Source organism: Callithrix jacchus, chromosome 11 (genome assembly GCF_049354715.1).
Source record: "Callithrix jacchus isolate 240 chromosome 11, calJac240_pri, whole genome shotgun sequence".
In the NCBI taxonomy this organism is placed as follows: domain Eukaryota; kingdom Metazoa; phylum Chordata; class Mammalia; order Primates; family Cebidae; genus Callithrix; species Callithrix jacchus.
Window position 1 is genome coordinate 13,731,412 of NC_133512.1, and position 19,878 is coordinate 13,751,289.

General features: G+C 52.0%; 1 protein-coding gene across 1 annotated transcript in view; it reads left to right on the plus strand.

The window, feature by feature from the left end:
* The window catches only part of ADCY1 (adenylate cyclase 1), a 127,947-nt gene extending 109,693 nt beyond the window's left edge, over positions 1 to 18,254 (plus strand). Inside the window, exons 15-20 of the mRNA XM_035253349.3 lie at positions 1,657 to 1,773; positions 1,878 to 2,024; positions 3,667 to 3,765; positions 7,555 to 7,669; positions 9,686 to 9,810; positions 12,148 to 18,254. Of these exons, the coding sequence (XP_035109240.2) occupies positions 1,657 to 1,773; positions 1,878 to 2,024; positions 3,667 to 3,765; positions 7,555 to 7,669; positions 9,686 to 9,810; positions 12,148 to 12,450 (906 nt within the window). The 3' untranslated portion in view covers positions 12,451 to 18,254. The remainder of the gene's footprint in view (positions 1 to 1,656; positions 1,774 to 1,877; positions 2,025 to 3,666; positions 3,766 to 7,554; positions 7,670 to 9,685; positions 9,811 to 12,147) is intronic.
* The last annotated feature ends 1,624 nt before the right edge of the window (positions 18,255 to 19,878 follow it).

Genomic DNA, 19,878 nt, shown 5'->3' on the forward strand with positions numbered 1-19,878 from the left:
AATAATGTGGGTCCTATAGATAGGTGTTGGTCCAGAATATCATTATTAATGGGAACTTGAGTTGAAAGCAGCCCTGGAGACCACGAGAGACTGGAAATGGAAGGTTTCTGACCTTTGAGCATGACCCGGAATAAGCCAGCACCATGCCCAGACAGCTGCTGCATGGACAAAGCCCAGCTCCAGCCCATCTGGGCAGCCAGACCCCAGCTGTGGTCTGACTGGGAAGGTCATGGCCTCTGGGTTTCTTTCGCCTTCATCTGCCTCTGGCCCACGTGCCTTAGGGAACAAGAAACACCTGGCGCCATCTGTCTCTGTGGGCTGCACAGATTCGCCGGCGTTGTCTTCCCAGAACACCCTTGCACCAGGCCTTCCCTTCATGCCCTGCCTGGCTTCACATACACCCCCATCTTCATGCCTGACTCATACGGCTCGGACCTCCTCACCTCTCTCCTTGGAAATCTCCACTTCTCTGTTTTAGTTGGTGCAATCACTGCATGCTGTCTAGTGGCGTGTTCTTGGCCAACTCAGTTCTGAATAATATCAGTACTGCCAGAAAGCAGCGGTGCCCTTTAGGCTTACTAAGGGGCCTACTGTCCCCTCAGCCCTTGTTAAGTACAACCCTACAAATGGTCCCTCTAAAAGCGGGCGTGTTATACCCATTTTACAACAAGGATACCATGGCACAGTGAGGCTGCCTCGCTGGCCGGGTCACCAGCCACCTGGGGGACATGAACCAGGGGAGCTTGCCTCCAAACCACGCAAGGGCAGTCTGCACAGTTTTTAACTACGTTCAAGAGTTTGATGCCTCCATAAATGCTGACACATACTTAGAATATTCCCCAAGCTTCACTCCTTTCAGGAGTTGGGTTTTGTCTGAGGGAAAACAGGGACCCCAGTGGCTTCTGCTTCCTAGGGCTGTGCTGGGCCCTGCCACCTGCACTTCTCCATGAACAGGGCCTTTACTGTCAGCTTAATCAGTCTCTGCAGGGTCCTGCAGCTAGCAGCAAGCAGACTGGGACTCACCGGCTCCTGCTGTCTGCTCTGCTGTGTCCCCATGGCAGGACCGTTTGAGTCTTTACTCCTTGCTCCAGGGGGCTGGAAGTCATCACTGGGATGAGCTCATTGGCCCTGGATCTGCCCCTGCAGGGTTCTACTTGTCTCAGTGCCCAGAGGCGTATGGGCTTTAGTGAAGGCCAGAGAGATTCCAGAGGAAACAGGAGCCTTAGGAAAGTGTCCCTCCACCCCTCCTGGGTGCGAGGCGTTCTAGGACAAGTGCCCTGGGGGGCATATCAGGAGCGGCCTGGGGGGGCTGGTAGAGCCTGTGGATGGGCACCTGCCTGAGAAAGAGTTGCTGTAGCATCTGGTCCCTAGGAGGTAGCTGGGGGCAGGGCGGACTCTGGAAATGAGGTGAAGCCAGTTTGTCCTTTGGACATTCCAGCAGATGGGGTGGTGACTTAGTCAGACATCTGCGGATATTCCCCGCCCAGTAACATGGATCTAGTCTTGCATGTATCTGGTGCAGAGGAAGGACAGGAACATGGGTATAGACCATCAGCACACCTGGAGTCTAGTTTGGATGATTAGAAAGAAGCGTGCAGTGGGGACAAGCGAAGGCAGCGTGATGGACGGGACTAACCGAGGCTCATGATGCCCCAGGCAGAGGAGGAGCGAGAGGACATGGAGAAGGTGAAGCTGGACAACAGGCGCATCCTGTTCAATCTCCTGCCTGCCCACGTCGCCCAGCACTTCCTCATGTCCAACCCTCGGAACATGGTGAGCACCCAGCTGCACCTGGCTGGCACTGCCCAGCACTGCTCTGTCCACCCCCTTGGCGCTCGCCTGGCTGACCCATCCTGACCTGTTCTTTGAACTTCCAGGACCTCTACTACCAGTCCTACTCCCAGGTGGGTGTCATGTTCGCCTCCATTCCCAACTTCAACGACTTCTACATTGAGCTGGATGGGAACAACATGGGGGTGGAGTGTCTGCGGCTTCTCAACGAGATCATCGCCGACTTTGATGAGGTGAGGCCGCACATCACCATCCTGACCCCACCTGGGAGTGGCAGTGCATTCTGCTGATGGGTGACCAGGATGCCCCTTCACCAAATTAAATTCTTGTGTCTTACCATATGTTACAGTCTCTGTAGCTGGAACGAGAGAAACCAAATCCCAGGAAGCACGGGCATTCTCTCTCCTTTGGGATCCAGACCAACCATGATAGGAGAGGACCCTAGGATAGGGAACCAGGGCCACTGGGTGGGGCTGGGTGCTTGTCCTCCATGTTGTAAATGTCAGGGCTGGGACATCTACAGTGGCCAGGGCTGGGCAGCCTCATCTACAGGTAGGCAGACAGGTGGGCACCTCCAGGCCCTGGTCTACAAATAGGCAGGCAGGTGGGCACCCTCATCTACAGATGGGCAGGCAGGCGGGCACCCTCATCCACAGATGGGCAGGAAGGTGGGCACCCTCATCTACAGATGGGCAGGCAGATGGGCACCCTCATCTACAGATGGGCAGGCAGGCAGGCACCCTCATCTACAGATGGGCAGGCAGGCAGGCACCCTCATCTACAGAAGGTTAGGCAGGCGGGCACCCTCATCCACAGATGGGCAGGAAGGTGGGCACCCTCATCAACAGATAGGCAGGCAGGAAGGCACCCTCATCTACAGATGGGCAGGCAGGTGGGCACCCTCATCTATAGAAGGTTAGGCAGGCGGGCACCCTCATCTACAGATGAGCAGGCAGGTGGGCACCCTCATCTACAGAAGATTAGGCAGGCAGGCACCCTCATCTACAGATGGGCAGGCAGGAGGGCACCCTCATCTTCAGATGGGCGGGCAGGAAGGCACCCTCATCTACAGATGGGCAGGCAGGAAGGCACCCTCATCTACAGATGGGCAGGCAGGTGGGCACCCTCATCCACAGATGGGCAGGAAGGCGGGCACCCTCATCTACAGATGGGCAGGCAGATGGGCACCCTCATCTACAGATGGGCAGGCAGATGGGCACCCTCATCTACAGATGGGCAGGCAGATGGGCACCCTCATCCACAGATGGGCAGGAAGGTGAGCACCCTCATCTGCAGATGGGCGGGCAGGCGGGTGCCCTCAACGACAGATGGGCAGGCAGGCGGGTGCCTGCAGGTCCTTGTCTATAGATGGGCAGGCAGGCGGGTGCCTCCAGGTCCTTGTCTATAGATGGGCATGCAGGCGGGTGCCTCCAGGTCCTTGTCTATAGATAGGCAGGCAGGCGGGTGCCTCCAGGTCCTTGTCTATAGATGGGCATCAGGCGGGTGCCTCCAGGTCCTTGTCTATAGATGGGCATGCAGCGGGCACTCTTGTCTACAGACAGACAGGCAGGTGGGTGCCTCCAGCACCCCCCCAGCCAGCCAGGCACTGTGCCAGCCCCACCACCCCTTGTCACTGGACCCAATTCTCCTGGTGACTGTAAGCTCACCTGTCGGGGGACAGGAATGTGTCCTATACTGTCCTTCCTCACCTCTTCTTGCCAGCATAGTCCTAAAACTTGTCTGCCCAAAGCAAAGAAGACGCATTGCTTTCCTGAATGTGTTCTTCGGTTCTACTGTTGCTTCTGGTGGCTGATGGCTGCAGCGACTTTTCTCAAATGTTATGTCATATTTAACGGTTTTGTGTTTTAAACAAAGCTCATGGAAAAAGACTTTTACAAAGACATAGAGAAGATCAAGACCATCGGGAGCACCTATATGGCCGCTGTGGGGCTAGCGCCCACCTCGGGGGCCAAGGTGAGTACAGCCTGGGGCTGCCTCCTTGGGGACTGGGCCTTAGCCCTGCCTTAAACTGCTTTGGGACGCTGGGTAGTAAGGTTTCTATACTGGGGTTTGGATAACGGGAGCAGCTTGAGTGCTGTTTTTGTCTGTTACTGGCTCACTCCAGACACAATCTCCTAGGGAAAGTCAGCACTGAAGCCTGCTCACAGGAACTTCCTTCAGCCCCAGATCTGCCCTGTTAGAAACTGCACCCTAGAACCCTCCCCCTGCCCCTGTTCCATTCCCTTCCCCACCAGCCTACCTCCTCAGCAGCCCCGCCTTCCTCCCCACCTGCCCCGCCTTCCTCCCCACCTGCCCCGCCTTCCTCCCCACCTGCCCCGCCTTCCTCCCCACCTGCCCCGCCTTCCTCCCCACCTGCCCCGCCTTCCTCCCCACCTGCCCCGCCTTCCTCCCCACCTGCCCTGCCTTCCTCCCCACCTGCCCCTCTCTTCTCGCATCAATGCTGCACTCTCCTTTTCCACAGTAGAACTGTGGATAATTACAAATAATTATTCTGAGTAGATCTAGATTTATTAAAGAAGGTGAATTGATAATTAATAATCTTCCGAAACAGAAAGCACCAGATCCAGATGCATACACTGGTGAATTCTACTAAACATTTAAGAAAGAAACGATACCAGTTCTCTACAATCGCTTCCAGAAGACAGAAGCAGAAGGACCACTTTCTAACTCATTCTGCAGGCCAGCATTACCCTAATACCAAACCCAGACAAAGACATAGAAAAAGAAAATTACAGACCAGTATTTCTCATGAATACAGATGTACAAACTCCCAACAAATATTAGCACGTTGAATTTGATAATGATTGAAGAGAATTATACACTAAAAGCAGGTTGGATTTTTTTCCGGATATGCATGGCTGTTTCAGTATTCCAAAATGAATTCGTGAAATTCATCAAATCAACAAGATGAAGAAAAATTATATAATCGTATCAATGCAGAAAAAGTATTTAAGTCTAACACCCATTCCTGGTTTTTAAAAAAACTTTGAAAAAAATAGCAATAGAAGAAAACTTCCTCAATTTGATTTTTAGAAATTTGCAAAAAACCTAGAGCTTAACATACCTAATGGAGGGAAACTAAATGCTTTCTCCCTGAGATGGGAAGCATGGCGAAAATATCCTCTCTCACCATTTCTATTCAGCATTATTCTGGAAGGCAGTAAGATAAGAAAGAAATAGAAGACATACAGACTGGGAAGGAATCTGCTTGCAGATGACATGACAGTATATGTAGAAAATCAAAAAGAATTAATAACAAAAATAACAGAAAAAAGCCCCTGGAACTAAGAAGTGATTATAGTAAGGTTCCAGGATATAAAGTTAATATATAAAAGTTCATTGCTTCCCTATATGCCGTCAGTGAACAATTGGAATTTGCAACTATTAACAAAATGCCATTTATATTAGTAGCCAAGAAATGAGATACTAGGTATTGCTCTAACAAAATATGTACAAGGTTTATATGAGCAGAAGTATAACATTCTGACGTAAGAAATCAAAGTTCTCAGTCACTGGGAGTCGTGTTCCTGCATAGGAAGAGTCAGTATCATTGAGATGCTACTTCTTCCTAATTTGATTTGTAGGTTTAACACAAGTCCAGTCGGAACTCCACCAGGATATTCTGTGACATTGACAAAATGATCCTAAGTTTATATGGAAAGTAAAAAGACGCAGAACAGTCAACACAATATTGAAGCAGAAGAACAAAGCTAGAGGACTGACACTACCCAACTTCAGGACTTCTAAAGCTATAGTAATCAAGACAGTGTGACATTGGCAAAATAATAGGCAATAGATAAGTGCAACAGACAAGAGAGCCCAGAAATAGACCCACAGAAATATATTCAACTGGTTTTTGACAGAGAAGCAGAGGCAATACCATGGAGAAAAGATAGTCTTTTCAACAAACAGTGCTGAAACAATTGTATATCCACATGCAAAAAAGAAAAAAAAGTATAGATACAGGCTTTATCCTCCTCACAAAAACTAACTCAAAATAGACAATAAGCATACATGTAAAATGCACAACTATAACACAGGAGAAAAGTCTAGATGACCTTGAGTCTAACAGTGACTTTTTCAGTACAACACTAAAAGCATGATTCATGAAAGAAAAAATTGGTAAGTTGGACTTCATGAAAATTTAAAACTCCTACTCTGTGAAAAATATTGTCAAAAGAATGAAAAGTCAAGTCACAGATTAGGAGAACATCTTTGCAAACCACCTGTCTGATGAGGAACTTGTTTCTATAGTACACGAAGCACCTTTACAATTCAACAAGAAAAAAATGAACAGTTAAAAAGTCGGCAAACAATTCGAGCCCGCACCTCACCAAGAGAGGTGCAGATGACAGACAGGCATGTGAGAGGATGCTCAGCATCACATGTTTTAGGGCTTTGCAGATGAAAGACAATAAAATACCACTAGATACCTGTCAGAATAGCTCGAATCCAAAACACTGATGAGACAAAAGCAGTGAGGACATGGAGCAATAGAAACTCTCCTTCACTGCTGGTAGGAGTGAAATATGGGACAGCTACTGTGAGTTTGGTGGTTTCTTACAAAGTTAGATAATGTTACTATATGACCCAGCAATTGTACTTTTTTGTAATTTCCAAATGAGATTAGAACTTATGTCTGTGAGCTTCATTTATAATAAAAACTGGAAGCAAACTAGGTATCCTTCAGTAGGAGAATGAATAAAGAAATTCTGGTATATCCATAAGGCAGAATATTATTGAGTGAGAAGAAATGAGCTATCAAATTATGAAAAGACATGGAGAAACCTAAATACACTTTGCTACATTAAAACAGTCTGAAAAGGTTACATACTTTATGATTCCAAGATATGAAATCCTGGAAAAGGCAAAACTGTAGAAACAGCAGAAGCGTTAGTGGTTGCTGAGGGTCGGGAGAGGGGCGGGAGGAACAGAGAACAGGGAGGATTTTCAGGGCAGTGAATCACATGTAATACTGTCATGGCGGATACATGTCATGCATTTAGAATGCATAGAATGGACAACACCAAAAGAGTGACCCCTAATTAAATTACATCCTTTGGTTAATAATGATATACCAATATCGATTCATCAGTTGTAGCAAATGTGTCACACTCAAGTAAGATGTTAACTATAGGGGAAACTCTGAGGAGAAGGGGTATATGACAACTCTATATTATCTGCTCAACTTACCTGGAAACCTAAAATTGCCCTAAAAATAAAGTCTGTTAATTTTTAAAAAGCATCAGTTTCCTGATTGTGAGGACTAATAAAATTCCCTTTAAAAATAAAAATTAGGAACCTTACAACTGTCACTGTATCACAAGAGAAAGGACCTTGTCAGACACGTACATGATGATACAGCCTCAGTCTCAGGGAATGAAGTTGCCGACTCCCTGGCACGCATCTCTGTCCTTGTTTTGCTCATTTGCCACGGGCAGTGGCAATGCTGTCCAAGCTGCAGTTTGAACACCGGGTTTCCCACTGGAAAGGGCCACCCTACCCTACTCCAGCAGGCAGTCTTGGGCGGGCCCTGTCTCTGCCCCTCAGGAGCTAGGGCTCGGCTAATACCCTGCCTCTCCCTTAGTCTCCTGCCTGTAGAATGGAATGATACATGTGCCCGTAGCCAGGCACCCAGAGAGCCTGCCCCTGAGAGTGCGGCTGTTGACCACTGCAGGTTGGTCCCTGCCCCCTCTTGCCTTGCGCCGCCCAGATGTAATGACCTCGCCTGTTCATGCCTAGGCTAAGAAGTCCATCTCCTCCCACCTGAGCACACTGGCGGACTTTGCCATTGAGATGTTTAGCGTTCTGGATGAAATCAACTACCAGTCTTACAATGACTTCGTCCTCCGAGTTGGTACGTGGCTCCAAACCCATCCTGTCCATCCATGTGGAACACCATTCCTGCACCCGCCTCGGGGTGCGATCAGCTGATGAGGTGCCCTGGTCTTACAGGAAGGAGGGTGGTGCCACCCAGGAGGGCATGGGGACCTGTGCACTGAGTTGCCCCTGGAAGTTGCTGGTGGAAATGAAGATGCTTCAGAAAATGATGTAGGACTTCAAAGATTCATTGTCTAGCTCAGGAAACATACTAGAAATCTTGATTGTCCTGGAGGCGTTCAGATGCTCCTCTGAGTCCACACTTAGCTGAAGGAAAATGCCCCTTTCTCTGTTCCACAGCCATGGCTACATAGTTGAGGCCCCACGGGCTGTCCAGAAAAAGGCCTTGATGGGAGCCCCACTGCGCTCCTGGGCACCTTTCCCCACCTGTGTCGTGAGGAGGAAAAACCACTGGATGCCCAGTTCCTTTCTGGCTTTTATAAAACTGTGATTTGTTGGGTTTTTTAAAATCCTAAATTCACTTTTTCTTGAGAGGTAGACAGTTTACCAGAAAAAATTTCTGCTAGTCCAGGATACAGTTAAAGTAGGTTTGTTTTAGAATTCAAACCTTGGAGCTGCGTATGAGTGTGAAGGGTGGCGGGTGATCCACTTAGAGCCGTGGAGTTCTGATGTCCCGAAGAGCAAGCTTGGCTTCAGGTGTGGTGTCTGGCCAGAGCGCAGGGGCAGAGCGAGCCAGCTGGGCCCTGGGCTCTGGTCAGCAGAGCTCCTGATGTGCCTGGAAATCCATCTGATGGTGAGTCGGAGAAATTCTGCTCCTCACTTTCCCACAATAGGACCAGCTGGCAAGCCTGGCCCTGTGCTTCATGTCTGGTCATGCAGTGGGGCTAGACCAAGGTCTCTAAGGGCCCTTCTCCCCATCAGGCTGGTGCTAGCCCAGTCTTCTTTATGTGGGTGGGGTGCCTGGGGTTAACAGGGGGCTTCCTGACTCCCACCAGCTGTAGCTACCTGGAAAGTGGCCCTTTGGGGTTCCTCTCTGAGTTTCCCATGCCCACCTGCCCCAGCTCACACTGCTGTGTGCCCTGCTCCCATGCTCCTCCCATGCCATGCCAGCCCCACCCCCCTGCCCTGCCCAGCCCAGGACATCAGAGGAATTTACTAGGACAAATTCAGAAAAATTGGTCCACAAGTATGGAAGGGGGAGATAGGAAGTGGCTTCTGCCAAGGCCAGAAAGCCCCAGTTGCAGGAGGTGGCTGCCACCGGCCACCTCTCACAGGAGAGCTGACAGCATGCTTGGCCCCCCTGCTCTCCTGCTGAGGATGGGCCAGGCGTCGCAGCCTGGTGTTTGCCCTACTTACAGGGGAGGAAGACCAGGCTCAGAGAGGGTGAGCACTTTGTGGAAATTTGCACAAGGGGTGACTGGAGTGTGGGCGTGGCTGGGTCGTTGTGTTGCTGTTCAGCCGATCTGCAGCTGTCCAGAGGCCAGTTGGACACTGAGTTACAAAAAGAGAAGGTACCCTGTCCCCTCCCTTCAGAGCATTCTGTACCGTCTTGCTTAGTTCTGAGACCCATGCTCTAAAATAGCCATAGGGTCACATTCTGAGAAAAGGTCCAATGCTGCTATTTTTCTGGAAGAGAGGATGCACTTGGGGACACACCCTGTAATCACAGAGACTGAAAGGCCACACTTCTGAGTGGCTCCCTTGGCAAGGCTCCGCATAGAGGCTGCTGTTCCAGGAAAGGGGACTTTTCTGCAGGACCAGGACTCGTTTTGAACAGCCAGCACTGTTCCCCAGTGCAGTGTCGTGACGGGACCCTGCCCAGGGGAGCCTGTGCAGCAGGGCAGCTGCCTCTCTGTGGTGCTGTGTGTGATGCTTCAGGAAGGAGCCTGGCGCTAGGTGACCCCAGCAAGCAAGGCCCTGAAAGGATCAGCCTTCTCTCCACCAGGAGCAGCATCAAATGCATTTGGTGGCCCTGGTGGGATGAGTTACACTTTTCCCACTGATGACAGGTTGTGCGGGGGCTGTTTTCTAGGCATCAACGTTGGGCCGGTGGTGGCTGGAGTGATTGGCGCTCGCAGGCCCCAGTACGACATCTGGGGAAACACAGTCAACGTGGCCAGTCGGATGGACAGCACAGGGGTCCAGGGCAGAATCCAGGTCAGTTCACCTAGAATCCCCCAAGGCATGGGTGCCCATTCTTCAGGTGAGGAAACTGAGGCACAGGGGGCCAGGATTGAATCCCTACTTTGCAGCCTCTAAGTAGCAGGGCGGAAAGAGCTGCATATCTCGGTCTGTCTGCTCTGGAGGGTATCCTGGCCCGTGCATTCTGAGCTTGCTGTTCGGTTTGTCGTTTAGCCTTGGGGGCTGGCTCCTGAGTGGCCAGGTGCAGCGGTGGGAGCACTGAGTCACTGGATCCCACTGCTGGTCCCAGCAGCTCGGCAGCTCTCATTCACCCTGCATGTCCCAGGACTCTGGCCCCTGCCTGGCTGCCATAAGAAGGAAGGGCTTTCATGTGTTTGAAGGGAGGGTGCTGTGTGTGTTCATCTCCTCTGAAGAACTTGTGGGTAGGTCAGGTGGGCTGACACCCTCTAAAAGCCATGGAAACGTTTAGAAGGCAGCAGCCTCTGCTTTTCCTCAGTGTGGAGGAGTGTGGTCTGGCTTCTGGGATTTCACTTAGAACAAACCTGAAAACTTGATTCGGGCCTGATGACTACCAGGATGAAGCCTCCACAAGTAAGATGGAGCCTATGAGGGGCCACTCAGCCCTGCACCCACCTCCCTGAGAACTGCAGGTCTTCACAGGCCATGGAGGGAAGGCTTGTTCCCCAGGCACATGACAGCAGCTATTCATGGGGGCAGTTTAAGGGACAGGTAGGTCAAAATATTCATTGGAGCTCTCTCCTGCTCAGAACATAGACGGGGCTTCCGTGGAGTAGGTCTGCACTTCTGCTTTCTCTTTTTTAAAGTTTTTTTTTTTTTTAATTTCTTTTATCACGATAAGGTATATGTGGAATTTGTCATCTTTTTTTTTAGGTGTATGGTTGAGTGGCATTAAGTACATTTACGTGGCTGTGCAGCCATCACCGCCGTCCACCTCCAGAACTTTGTGCTGTAAATTTTTTTACCATGACTGTATCCTGTGCTTTTCTGAAGGATCCCCCAAAACCAGACTCTCCAGGGGAGAACTTCATAAGAGCCCCATCCTGTCCACCCGAGCCTGGCCCCTGCCCTGCACCAGCATTGCATTTTTAAGTTTCTCAAATCAGATCTGAGCCTGCCAGTCTTCTATCCTGCCCCTGCCCCACGCACAGGCTGTTCACTGGTCGCCTCCGACTAACCTCTGCCAGGTGTCTCCAGCTGCCTGGGATGTCACCCTTGCACTCACAGGGCCTCTGTCCTCTCTCCCCTGCTTGGGCTTCCTAGCACCCCTGCCACGCTGATGGGGGCCACCCTCCGCAGCTCTGGGCTTTGGAAGATGGGCTTGGCATGGATTGAGCTCTTTTAACGAAAGATGCCAGGATTTTGATGACTGTTTGTGGGAGGGGGAGGAGCAGCCAGGGCGACAGGGAGGAAGAGAGGAAGTTCCAAGATCATTACTCCAACATAACACAGACACTGATCGTGTCCTCTGTTCACAGGACTGACTGTATCTAGTAGAAAGTATTTCCTCCTCCTTTATCTTTTTCCTAACTTTGTGAAACATGAATTCTTTGAGCTAAAATACTGGTTGTTAACCTGTCAAGAAACGTCCCTGTTTTCTCTGGGCAGTTTGCCTACTGCCCTCCATATGCTGGTTCCTCCCTCCCCTGACCCAGGGTTGCAGAGGCAGCTGTGGCAGGGTTCTGTGAACTGGCTGGTTTGCACCACACTGACACACCGCTGCTCCCAAAAGTTAGTTGGAAGTCTGGCTTTGACCTAGACTCTACTCTTTGCTGTCCCTTCCAGCTGAGGGGGATACCTTCTGCCCCCTACACTCTGTATGCCCCACTTGTAAACATCTAGAGCCCTGAACCCAGAGAGTCAATTCTGCTCTTCTCTGTTCCAGCAACTGGAGCTGGGTCCCATGCAGCCTCTGGCATGGAGTGCATGGAACCACCATGGAAGCTCACATCCAGACCTGGTACCAGGTCCCTGCATGCTCTGCCCACCTGCCTGCCTGTCTGGGTGCTTCTTGGGCCACCCTTCTTGGCTCGGTGAACATTGCCTCCTCCTATTGTCCAGGAAACAGGCAGTGAGTCTCCTCTGGGGCTGGCCCCTTAGACTCCTCTGAGTCCCCTGGTTTGCAAGGCTGTGTCTTTTTTACATAGTGACCCAAGCGATTTCAGCAAGAGAAGGGGCCTTGGCTGCCAGGCTGAGCTGGGAAAGCCGGATCCCAGTGCCAGGGTTGGGCAGTCACGGTGAACAGTGACAGATGCAGGATGGAATGTTCTGGTCTCTTCCCAGAGGAGTCCCCCTCATTGCCCTGGAGTAACAGTCACTTCTCTCCATCAACAGGTGACTGAGGAAGTCCACCGGCTGCTGAGAAGATGCCCCTACCACTTTGTGTGCCGAGGCAAAGTCAGTGTCAAGGGCAAAGGCGAGATGCTGACATACTTTCTAGAAGGCAGGACTGATGGAAACGGCTCCCAAATCAGGTCCCTGGGCTTGGAGCGGAAAATATATCCATATGGGAGAGCTGGCCTTCAGGGCAGACGTCCCCCAGTGTGCCCCATGCCTGGAGTTTCATTCAGGGCTGGGCTCCCTCCACACCCCCCGGGCCAGTACCTGCCTTCTGCAGCAGCTGGGAAGGAGGCTTAGTGGAGCCCACGTGGGCCTCTGGGGTGCACACAGGGTGAGAATGCTCCGGGGGTGACACAGGTCACGGTGGCTCCAGCCAGGACCAGCAAGACCAGCAGAGCAGGGAGCCAGTGGCCAGGGTGGAGGTGGAGCATTGTCCAGGCGTGGCTTGTGGCCCAAGGGCCAACCACCCAGCAGACGCAGCACAGCAGTGACTCATCGAGGGGAGGGCACCCAACTGTGCACACTTTTAGGCCTCACTGGAGAGGCATCCACTCCATCCTCCCCTCCGTGGCGTAGGGAGCATTGTTACTTTCCAGCAGGCCTGTTCAGGTTTGGCCAGGTTGGCATCAACATCAAGACCTTCAGAGCATCCACCAGGGTTACAGCAAGAGCCACTGAAATGTGGCTGGCAGAGCAACTGAGGAGCTCCCTGAGAGTGTGGCCCGAGGCAGCCCTGTTCACCCAGCTGTGGTGGGATCTGACATACAGGCAGCTCCAGGCCTGGGCAGCAGCTTCAAGAGCCAGAGTGGGAAGTCAGGCCTCTCTGGGAAGGTCACAAGTGCTGGCACAGTACAAAGCTGTCCACTCTTGGACTGGACAGTTTGGGAAGAATTGAGAAGCTGCCTCTCACTGCACAGATAGTGGTGGCTGCTGGCTTTCAAGTGTGGTTTTTTGCTAAGAACCAGAGGCAGGTCTTCTGGAGTTCTCAGGGGGCCCTGTGACCCCCTCTCCACAAAATGGCCAGCATTGGCTTCTTGCTGCACCTGTGCATTCTCCACCCCTCCACTGACGGCTTCCAGCTCCTAAAACACCTGGACATTCCCCGTCCTGCACCGGCACTGTGTTTGTTCAGAGAAGACGAAGTGTGTCATTTCTTCCTTTCCCTGTGGCGTCTTGGATCCTTTACACTTATCCACAGTGTGAGGCTCCACTTATTTTGAATATGAGCGGCCCTCGAACCCATGAGCAAGTTTCCTTGATGGAAGATGCTGTTTCTCCGGCAGAATCAACCCTCCAGGACGAAGTTTCAGAACTGACTGATGGTCGTGAGTGCAGGTGTCTCTGTTGTAATTTGCAGGGAAATTGACTGCAGGTGATAGTGTTGATGTCTGACAACCTCCCACGTGCGTATCTAAATAGTCACAATGAAGAAGAAGATGAGAATGAGGGGACAGGGGTTCAGTAGGGCCAGTGGGGAGGGACTATCCAGAAATAGCGGGCAGAGGTGTGGACTGTGCAGACCTTGGATCTCGGTCACACGGAGGAAGGTGACTAGAGAAAGGAGGGAAGCTTCTGGATAGGCACCATAGTAGGGGAACGTCCAAAGACCCACCGCTCTGAGATGTGGTCAGAGGTTTCTGTGGACTGCATGTGACGCCTGAGCCCTGCCTCTGCTCAAAGCCAGCAGGCTTGGGGGTCACCCCCCTCACTGCTCCTCAACAGCTGTAACCCCTTCCCGAGGGCCCCGACTTTTCAGAAAAGGAGCAGAGAGAAGCCCAGACTTCCTTCCCTGGAGTGTAGACCTGTGTGTGGGACCTGTTCCAGGCTGATTCCTGTCTGTGCAGGTGGGTGATGTCCTTGGGTGCTGCCATGATGGTGTGTCAGAGGCGGCCTCCTGCACAGGGAGAGCCTGACCCTGCCTTAGCTGTGTGGCCATATGGGGGCACTGGGGCCTGGGGCATAGCTGGGGTAGGCCAGACCCTGGGGGCTTTGCAGGGCAGCCAGTGCAGTGATGCCTGGTGGCTCCAGCTGAGATATGAGTCTGGACAGAGGTGGGCAGGGTGGATGGCTTTGGGCAGGGGAGGTGGGTAGAGGCTGCGTGCAGGGTCCCCTGTCTGCCTGTCCTGAGGGTGTGGACTAGGTATATAGATGGGGTCGTAGGAAGCACTGTCTGCCCTCCTTTCTCTCTGGTCAGGGCTGTGGCCTCTGTGATGGTGCAAGAGGCAGGACGGTCTTCAGACACCTTCCTGCAGAGTGATTTTGACCAATGCCTTTCTAGCACCTTCCCCTGGCTATGACAGGGAGCTCCCGGGCCACGCTAGATGACCCCACAGGCTGGCTGACCTCATGGCCCCACTGAAGACTTTGAGGGTGAAGCCCAGGCAGCTTTCACCTTCCTTGGGTGGTCCTCATGCCACCATCCACTCATGCTCCTGGTGTTCTGGCATCACCTAGTACCAGTGGGGGCTGGGCTCCCATGAACTCCTAGGGCAGAAGGAGAGGGTTGCAGGTCCTCTCACTTCTGGGGCATCCGCAGGAGCTTATGTTCATGTGGAATCTCCAGGCTGCCGTCGAGGGCTTCTGAGGGCTTCCGAGGGCTCCTGAGGGCTCCTGGGGCTCATCCTGAGGATTCAGGGTTGGTCTGAGTCAGCTGTGGGCTGAGAACGTGGCTGGGGCCCTGCTGTCAACCCCTCCTCCAGGCCCTGCCTTGTCCCTGCTCCTGTGCTTTCCTTTCTTCAGGACAAATGATTTGTCCTTAAGGTCACCTTTCCACTAGGATTTTCTCATTCATCCGTCTATCCCAGCCGGATTTGAAGCAGTCAGTTCAAACAGGAGCCACAGGGAGCCCATAAGGGCATAGTGTGGTGGTGGTGAGTGTGGCTGCCCTGGCTCCCCCAGCTCATTGTGGTGCTGTCCTTGACCCATGAGCTATTAAGAAAGGTGCAGAGCCCCTGGCACACCCTGGTTTTCCTCAATCCTGTTGCCCCCACTGCTGCCCACCTCAGGTCATCCAGGTGGTGGGCAGACAGAGGAGTGGCCGCCAAAGCTATCCATGCCCCAGTTCTAAGCCCTGTGGCCAGGGCTCAGTCACACAGCAAAACTGACTTTGCAAGTGGAATTACTGTTAGGGATCTAAGGATGGGAGGAGAACTTGGACTATCTAGGTAGGCTCAGTGCAGTCACATGGCCCCTTGAAATGGCTGAGGGAGGCAGGAGAGCCAGGAAGGATTTGAAGTTTGACAGAGACGGTTCCATCACTGCTGGCTTAAAGACAAGGGGCCATGAGCCAACACCAGAGGCCACTCAGCAACCCCAGCCCCAGTCAGCAAGGAAGCCGGGTGTCACTCACACAACCAGAAGGGACGGAGTTTGGCAACAACCCAAGTGAGCCCGAAGCAGATTTGCCCCAGAGCCTCCAGGCCTGAGCAGAGCCCACCCGGTGACACCTTGGTTTGGCCTATGAGACTGAGCAGAGAGCCAGCCACGCTGTGCTGTGCTGGGACCCACAGAGCCGAGGACATCACACATGTGTGTCCTGGAAGCTGCCCAAGGTGTGGCCACGTGTAGGGCAGCAGGAGGAAGCCGTCGCAGGGACCATGCTGCCTTCCCTGGGCTCACGACTGTTCTGGAAAGGACCCCATGGCAGGCTTGGCAAGGTCTCCACTTCAGGGGCAAACACCTCCATCATCAGCAACTCCAAACCCCAGCCACTTCCTGGGAGTTCAGGAACTGTGTTTAGCCATAACGTTCCTTGGGGTTTGGTGAAAAACAACTTCCTTTTTATTTGTGAGAGAACTGTATTATATTGCCTTATTTATTTTTAATTGTGTACAATATTTATGTACAAACGTTAGAGCCATTCGGGTAGAATTCTCTCTAAATTATTTATTGAAGAGGCTTTGTAAATAGTGCACCAGTTCCAGGTGCTGCCTGTTTACTCGTACCAAAAATGAAGACAAGCCCCACACCCACCTCAGCCCCCGCTTGGCCATGCTGTGGCCCTTTGGAAATGACCCTGTGTGCTCCCCTGGGAACCCTTGCATGCCTTTCATGCCTGACGCCGTAGAGTAGAACACAGCCCCGGAATGCTTCCAGTCGCTTGCAGGGACCGTGCCGGCCCAGGTGGTCCACACCTGCGGGGTGTCTATCCTCTGGGGTGGATGCCCCCACAGACCCAGCAACCCAAGTTGCCAGTCCGTGTTTCTCAGACTTTGAAGCCACCAAGGCTTCTGGAACACCTGTCATAGAAGCAATAACTCCATACTGTATAGACGAGTCTGGTCTGAAGCAGATTGGTAATTTAGAGATAAACCATGCATACAAGTTTGCCCCATTCTCTGGCTTGGGACGGTGGGAGGGGGGGAGCTGCCACTCCCAAAGCCCCCATCCCTTCCCAAAGACCCAGCTCTGACCCCGCAGTTCCTGTGGGTTGGGCTGTCCGGGCTGGTCAGAGCTCAGCACACAGGTCTGGTGGGCAGACAGAGCCGGCATTAAACCCCGGCAGGTCCTTGTCACTACACCCTTGCTAGGATGAGGAAGGAAGGAGGCAAAGGCACTCACCCCGTCCAAGATCAGTTCGATTGATGAGCCTCAGTACCGGCCTCACACTGACCAATGGTGGTATGCTGCACAGTTTGTCGGTGCAGAGTCTAAAGGATAGCGTATCAAGGCTTACCTGTGATAACGCCATTTTAGGAAAAGGTGGCACTCAGAAGGCTTTCCCATTCACCTTCCACAACGCTGGTACCATTCGGGCAGAAGAGCCCTCTGGACAGGACATCAGACCCAAGGGCCCCATGCTGGGCTTGCCTGGGTGTGAGAAGGTCAAACTGGGTGGCTTAGGCCTTCAGATTGAGCTTGGCAGTGACCAAGAGAGGGTTCTTATTCAAGGAGCTCACATACCCCAAATAACCATCGGTGCACAAATCATTCCATGGTCTTTGGCCCCAGGCAGGAGATGCTGCAGGCAGGTGTCCATACTTGGCAAAGTGGGCAGTAAGGGGAATGGAGTTGCTTCAAATTTTCTCAGTCCTGGCCCTCACTGCACCCACCAAGTCCAGCAGAGCCAGGTGGGCTGAGACCAGTGACCCAGCTGGACTGAGCCTGTGGGGAGGGCCTGGAGCCAAGGAGCCCCCCTGGGTGGGGGTATCAGGAGAAGGGGCAGGGTCTGAGGACTGCTCCCCCTGCATAGTGGGCAGGTGGGGATGGAACCCAGGGTAGACTTTGAGGAAGGCTGAGTAGGCTCAGCAGAAAGAAGGCTCTTCTCAGAGTTGTGGTTTTTCCACAGATGGATTTGGGTGATCTGAGGGTGGTCAGGCCCTGCTATCGGGGGGATGAATGCCACACAGGGCATTTGTGGAAGTTGTAGTGTCTGTGATTCTGTGTGAACTGACAGCAAGGAGCTGAAGGGCAGGCCCAGCTCTTTGGAGAGACCACGGCATGGTCTGCTGAATGCAGGGCTCCCAGGGCTGTGAAGTCAGAGGGGTCGCTGGAGGCAGACAGGGCAGGCTGGGGACCAGCAGCAGGGGGCAGGGCCCCAGGCAGGGTGGCTGCTTCCTGCACAGACATTCCTCCAGCACAGGGCTAAGTGCCCATGAGCACAGCCCCAGACAGACACACGGTGGGGAGCTGGGAGCTCTCTGCTCACCTAGGGGAGCCCTGGGACACACACTGGAAAGTATTCGAGGGGCTTCCTGCCGTATTCTGTTTGTTCACACACTTAGCGAAAGCAGATCCTGTGCTAGGATGTGAGGAAATCTGTCACCTCTGTGGTCCATTCCATAAAACCAAATTCAATTTCAGGTGCCACACATTTTGGGGCTCGACTTCCCTAAATAACATGCCATTGTGACATGATGCATATATTTGTATCTTTAAATTTCTCTGAAAATTTAATCTCTTCTGTTCCATATGCAGTCTGTTCACTCCCTTAAAAAATAGATACTCCACTAGAGGCTGTGCTTAATTCAAATCCATGTGAGTGCCTGTTACATGTGTGAACACGTGTTCCTGTCATGTGTGTCATGCATATCTGTGTGTTGCTCAGCATAAGCCAAGTGAAAATTAATCATTTGTTCATGGGATTCATATGGGGAACAAAATTAAATTTGAATACAGCAGATAACCACCATGCAGGGCATTTAGGAAAATCGTCCCCAAGTGCCCTGGCTTGATTTCTCTTAGAAAATCCTTGTTATAAGAGGAGAAGGTGTGGGCAGGGGCAGCAGCACCTCAGACATCTAGTCAACTTTATCATCTACTGCATCAGCACTGAAGTCCAGGGGCACTGAGACACTAAGTGGTTTCCATTTTCTTTGGTTTGGTTGGTTATTTTTGGGGGAAGATTCTTGGTTTGCACAGAAGCCTGTAGAGAGAGCCTCAGGGCAGTGCCAGCTATAGGAATTTGGTCCTCCAGCTCCCCTCCAGTTCCTGGGAGCCAATTTGGAGTGTGTGTCAGTGTCAGTCTCTCTCAGCTGTGCAGTGGAGGAGCAACAATAGACAGGTGGCCTTCTTGGGTTGTGCTTCACAGTGGATTTTCTGTTTGAAATGAGGAAATCAGGCTGGGTGCAGGGGCTCAAGCCTGTAATCCCAGCACTTTGGGAGGCCAAGGCAGGTGGATCATAGAGGTCAGGAGTTCAAGACCAGCCTAGTCACCATGGTGAGACCCTGTCTCTACAAAAAAAAAAAAAGTTAGGCCTGGTGGTGGGAGCCTGTAGTTCCACCTACACAGGAGGTTAAGGTGGAAGAATTGCTTGAACCTGGGAGGCAGAGTTGCAAGTGAGCCAAGATTGCGCCATTGCACTCAAGCCTGGGCGACAGAGAAAAAAAAAAAAAAATGAGAAAATCGACCATAATGGCAGCCACCTGGCCTAACGCTGTGTCTTTTGTACCTAACAGGCGTCACTTATTTTAGGTACAACTCCTTTGTTCTTTGTGAAATCAGTGAGTTTCCTTCTACGCGTCACTGGATTCAATGTGTTCTGTTACTACACCGGTAATCACCGGGGAAAGGCACTTGTTGCTCACCTGCCTGGTTACAACCATCACCATGGACCTTTTGCTGTGACCACAAAGAAAGGAAACACTCATCACTAGTATCTAAGTCGGGCTTTATAGTAACTGGGCACCTTATGTGTGCTTCATGTCACTCTCCTTCCATCAGCCCAGGGAGGGTTATACTCCTCATGTTGACAGTGAAGAATCTGAGCCCCAGAGAGGTTAGGGACTTGAGTAAAGCCACACAGCCCTGAGAGGTGGGACCAAGGCTCCACCCCTGCTCTGTCCAGCTCCAAGCCCTTGTTTTCCATGACGTTTAGTGCCGCTGCCAGCAGCAGCATCTGCAAAATGTGTGTTGGCTGTGATGGATAACTCTAGCTCATCCCCATACACGTGCCGGAGCGGTGGAGCGGCCACCTCAGTACGCGGGTTCTGAATGCAGCCAAGGCTGGCCCCCCAGTGGACGAGACTCACTCTGACTGCCCGCCCTCAGAGCAGGTGCCCCAGTCCTCACGGGCACTGGCAGGCCTCACCTCACGTTGCTAAATTAAAGCAATGCAATTCCTCTTGGGTAGGAGGAATTCCTTCTCCTTTAACAACTGGTCCTCAGCAAGGAAATAAAATATTAGGCTTTAAAAAATCCCTATTTTGTCATATTAGACTATATTCTAAAACTATGTTGAGCCAAACTGTCATTGTGTGTAATTTCAAATATGCAGAACCTCCTTA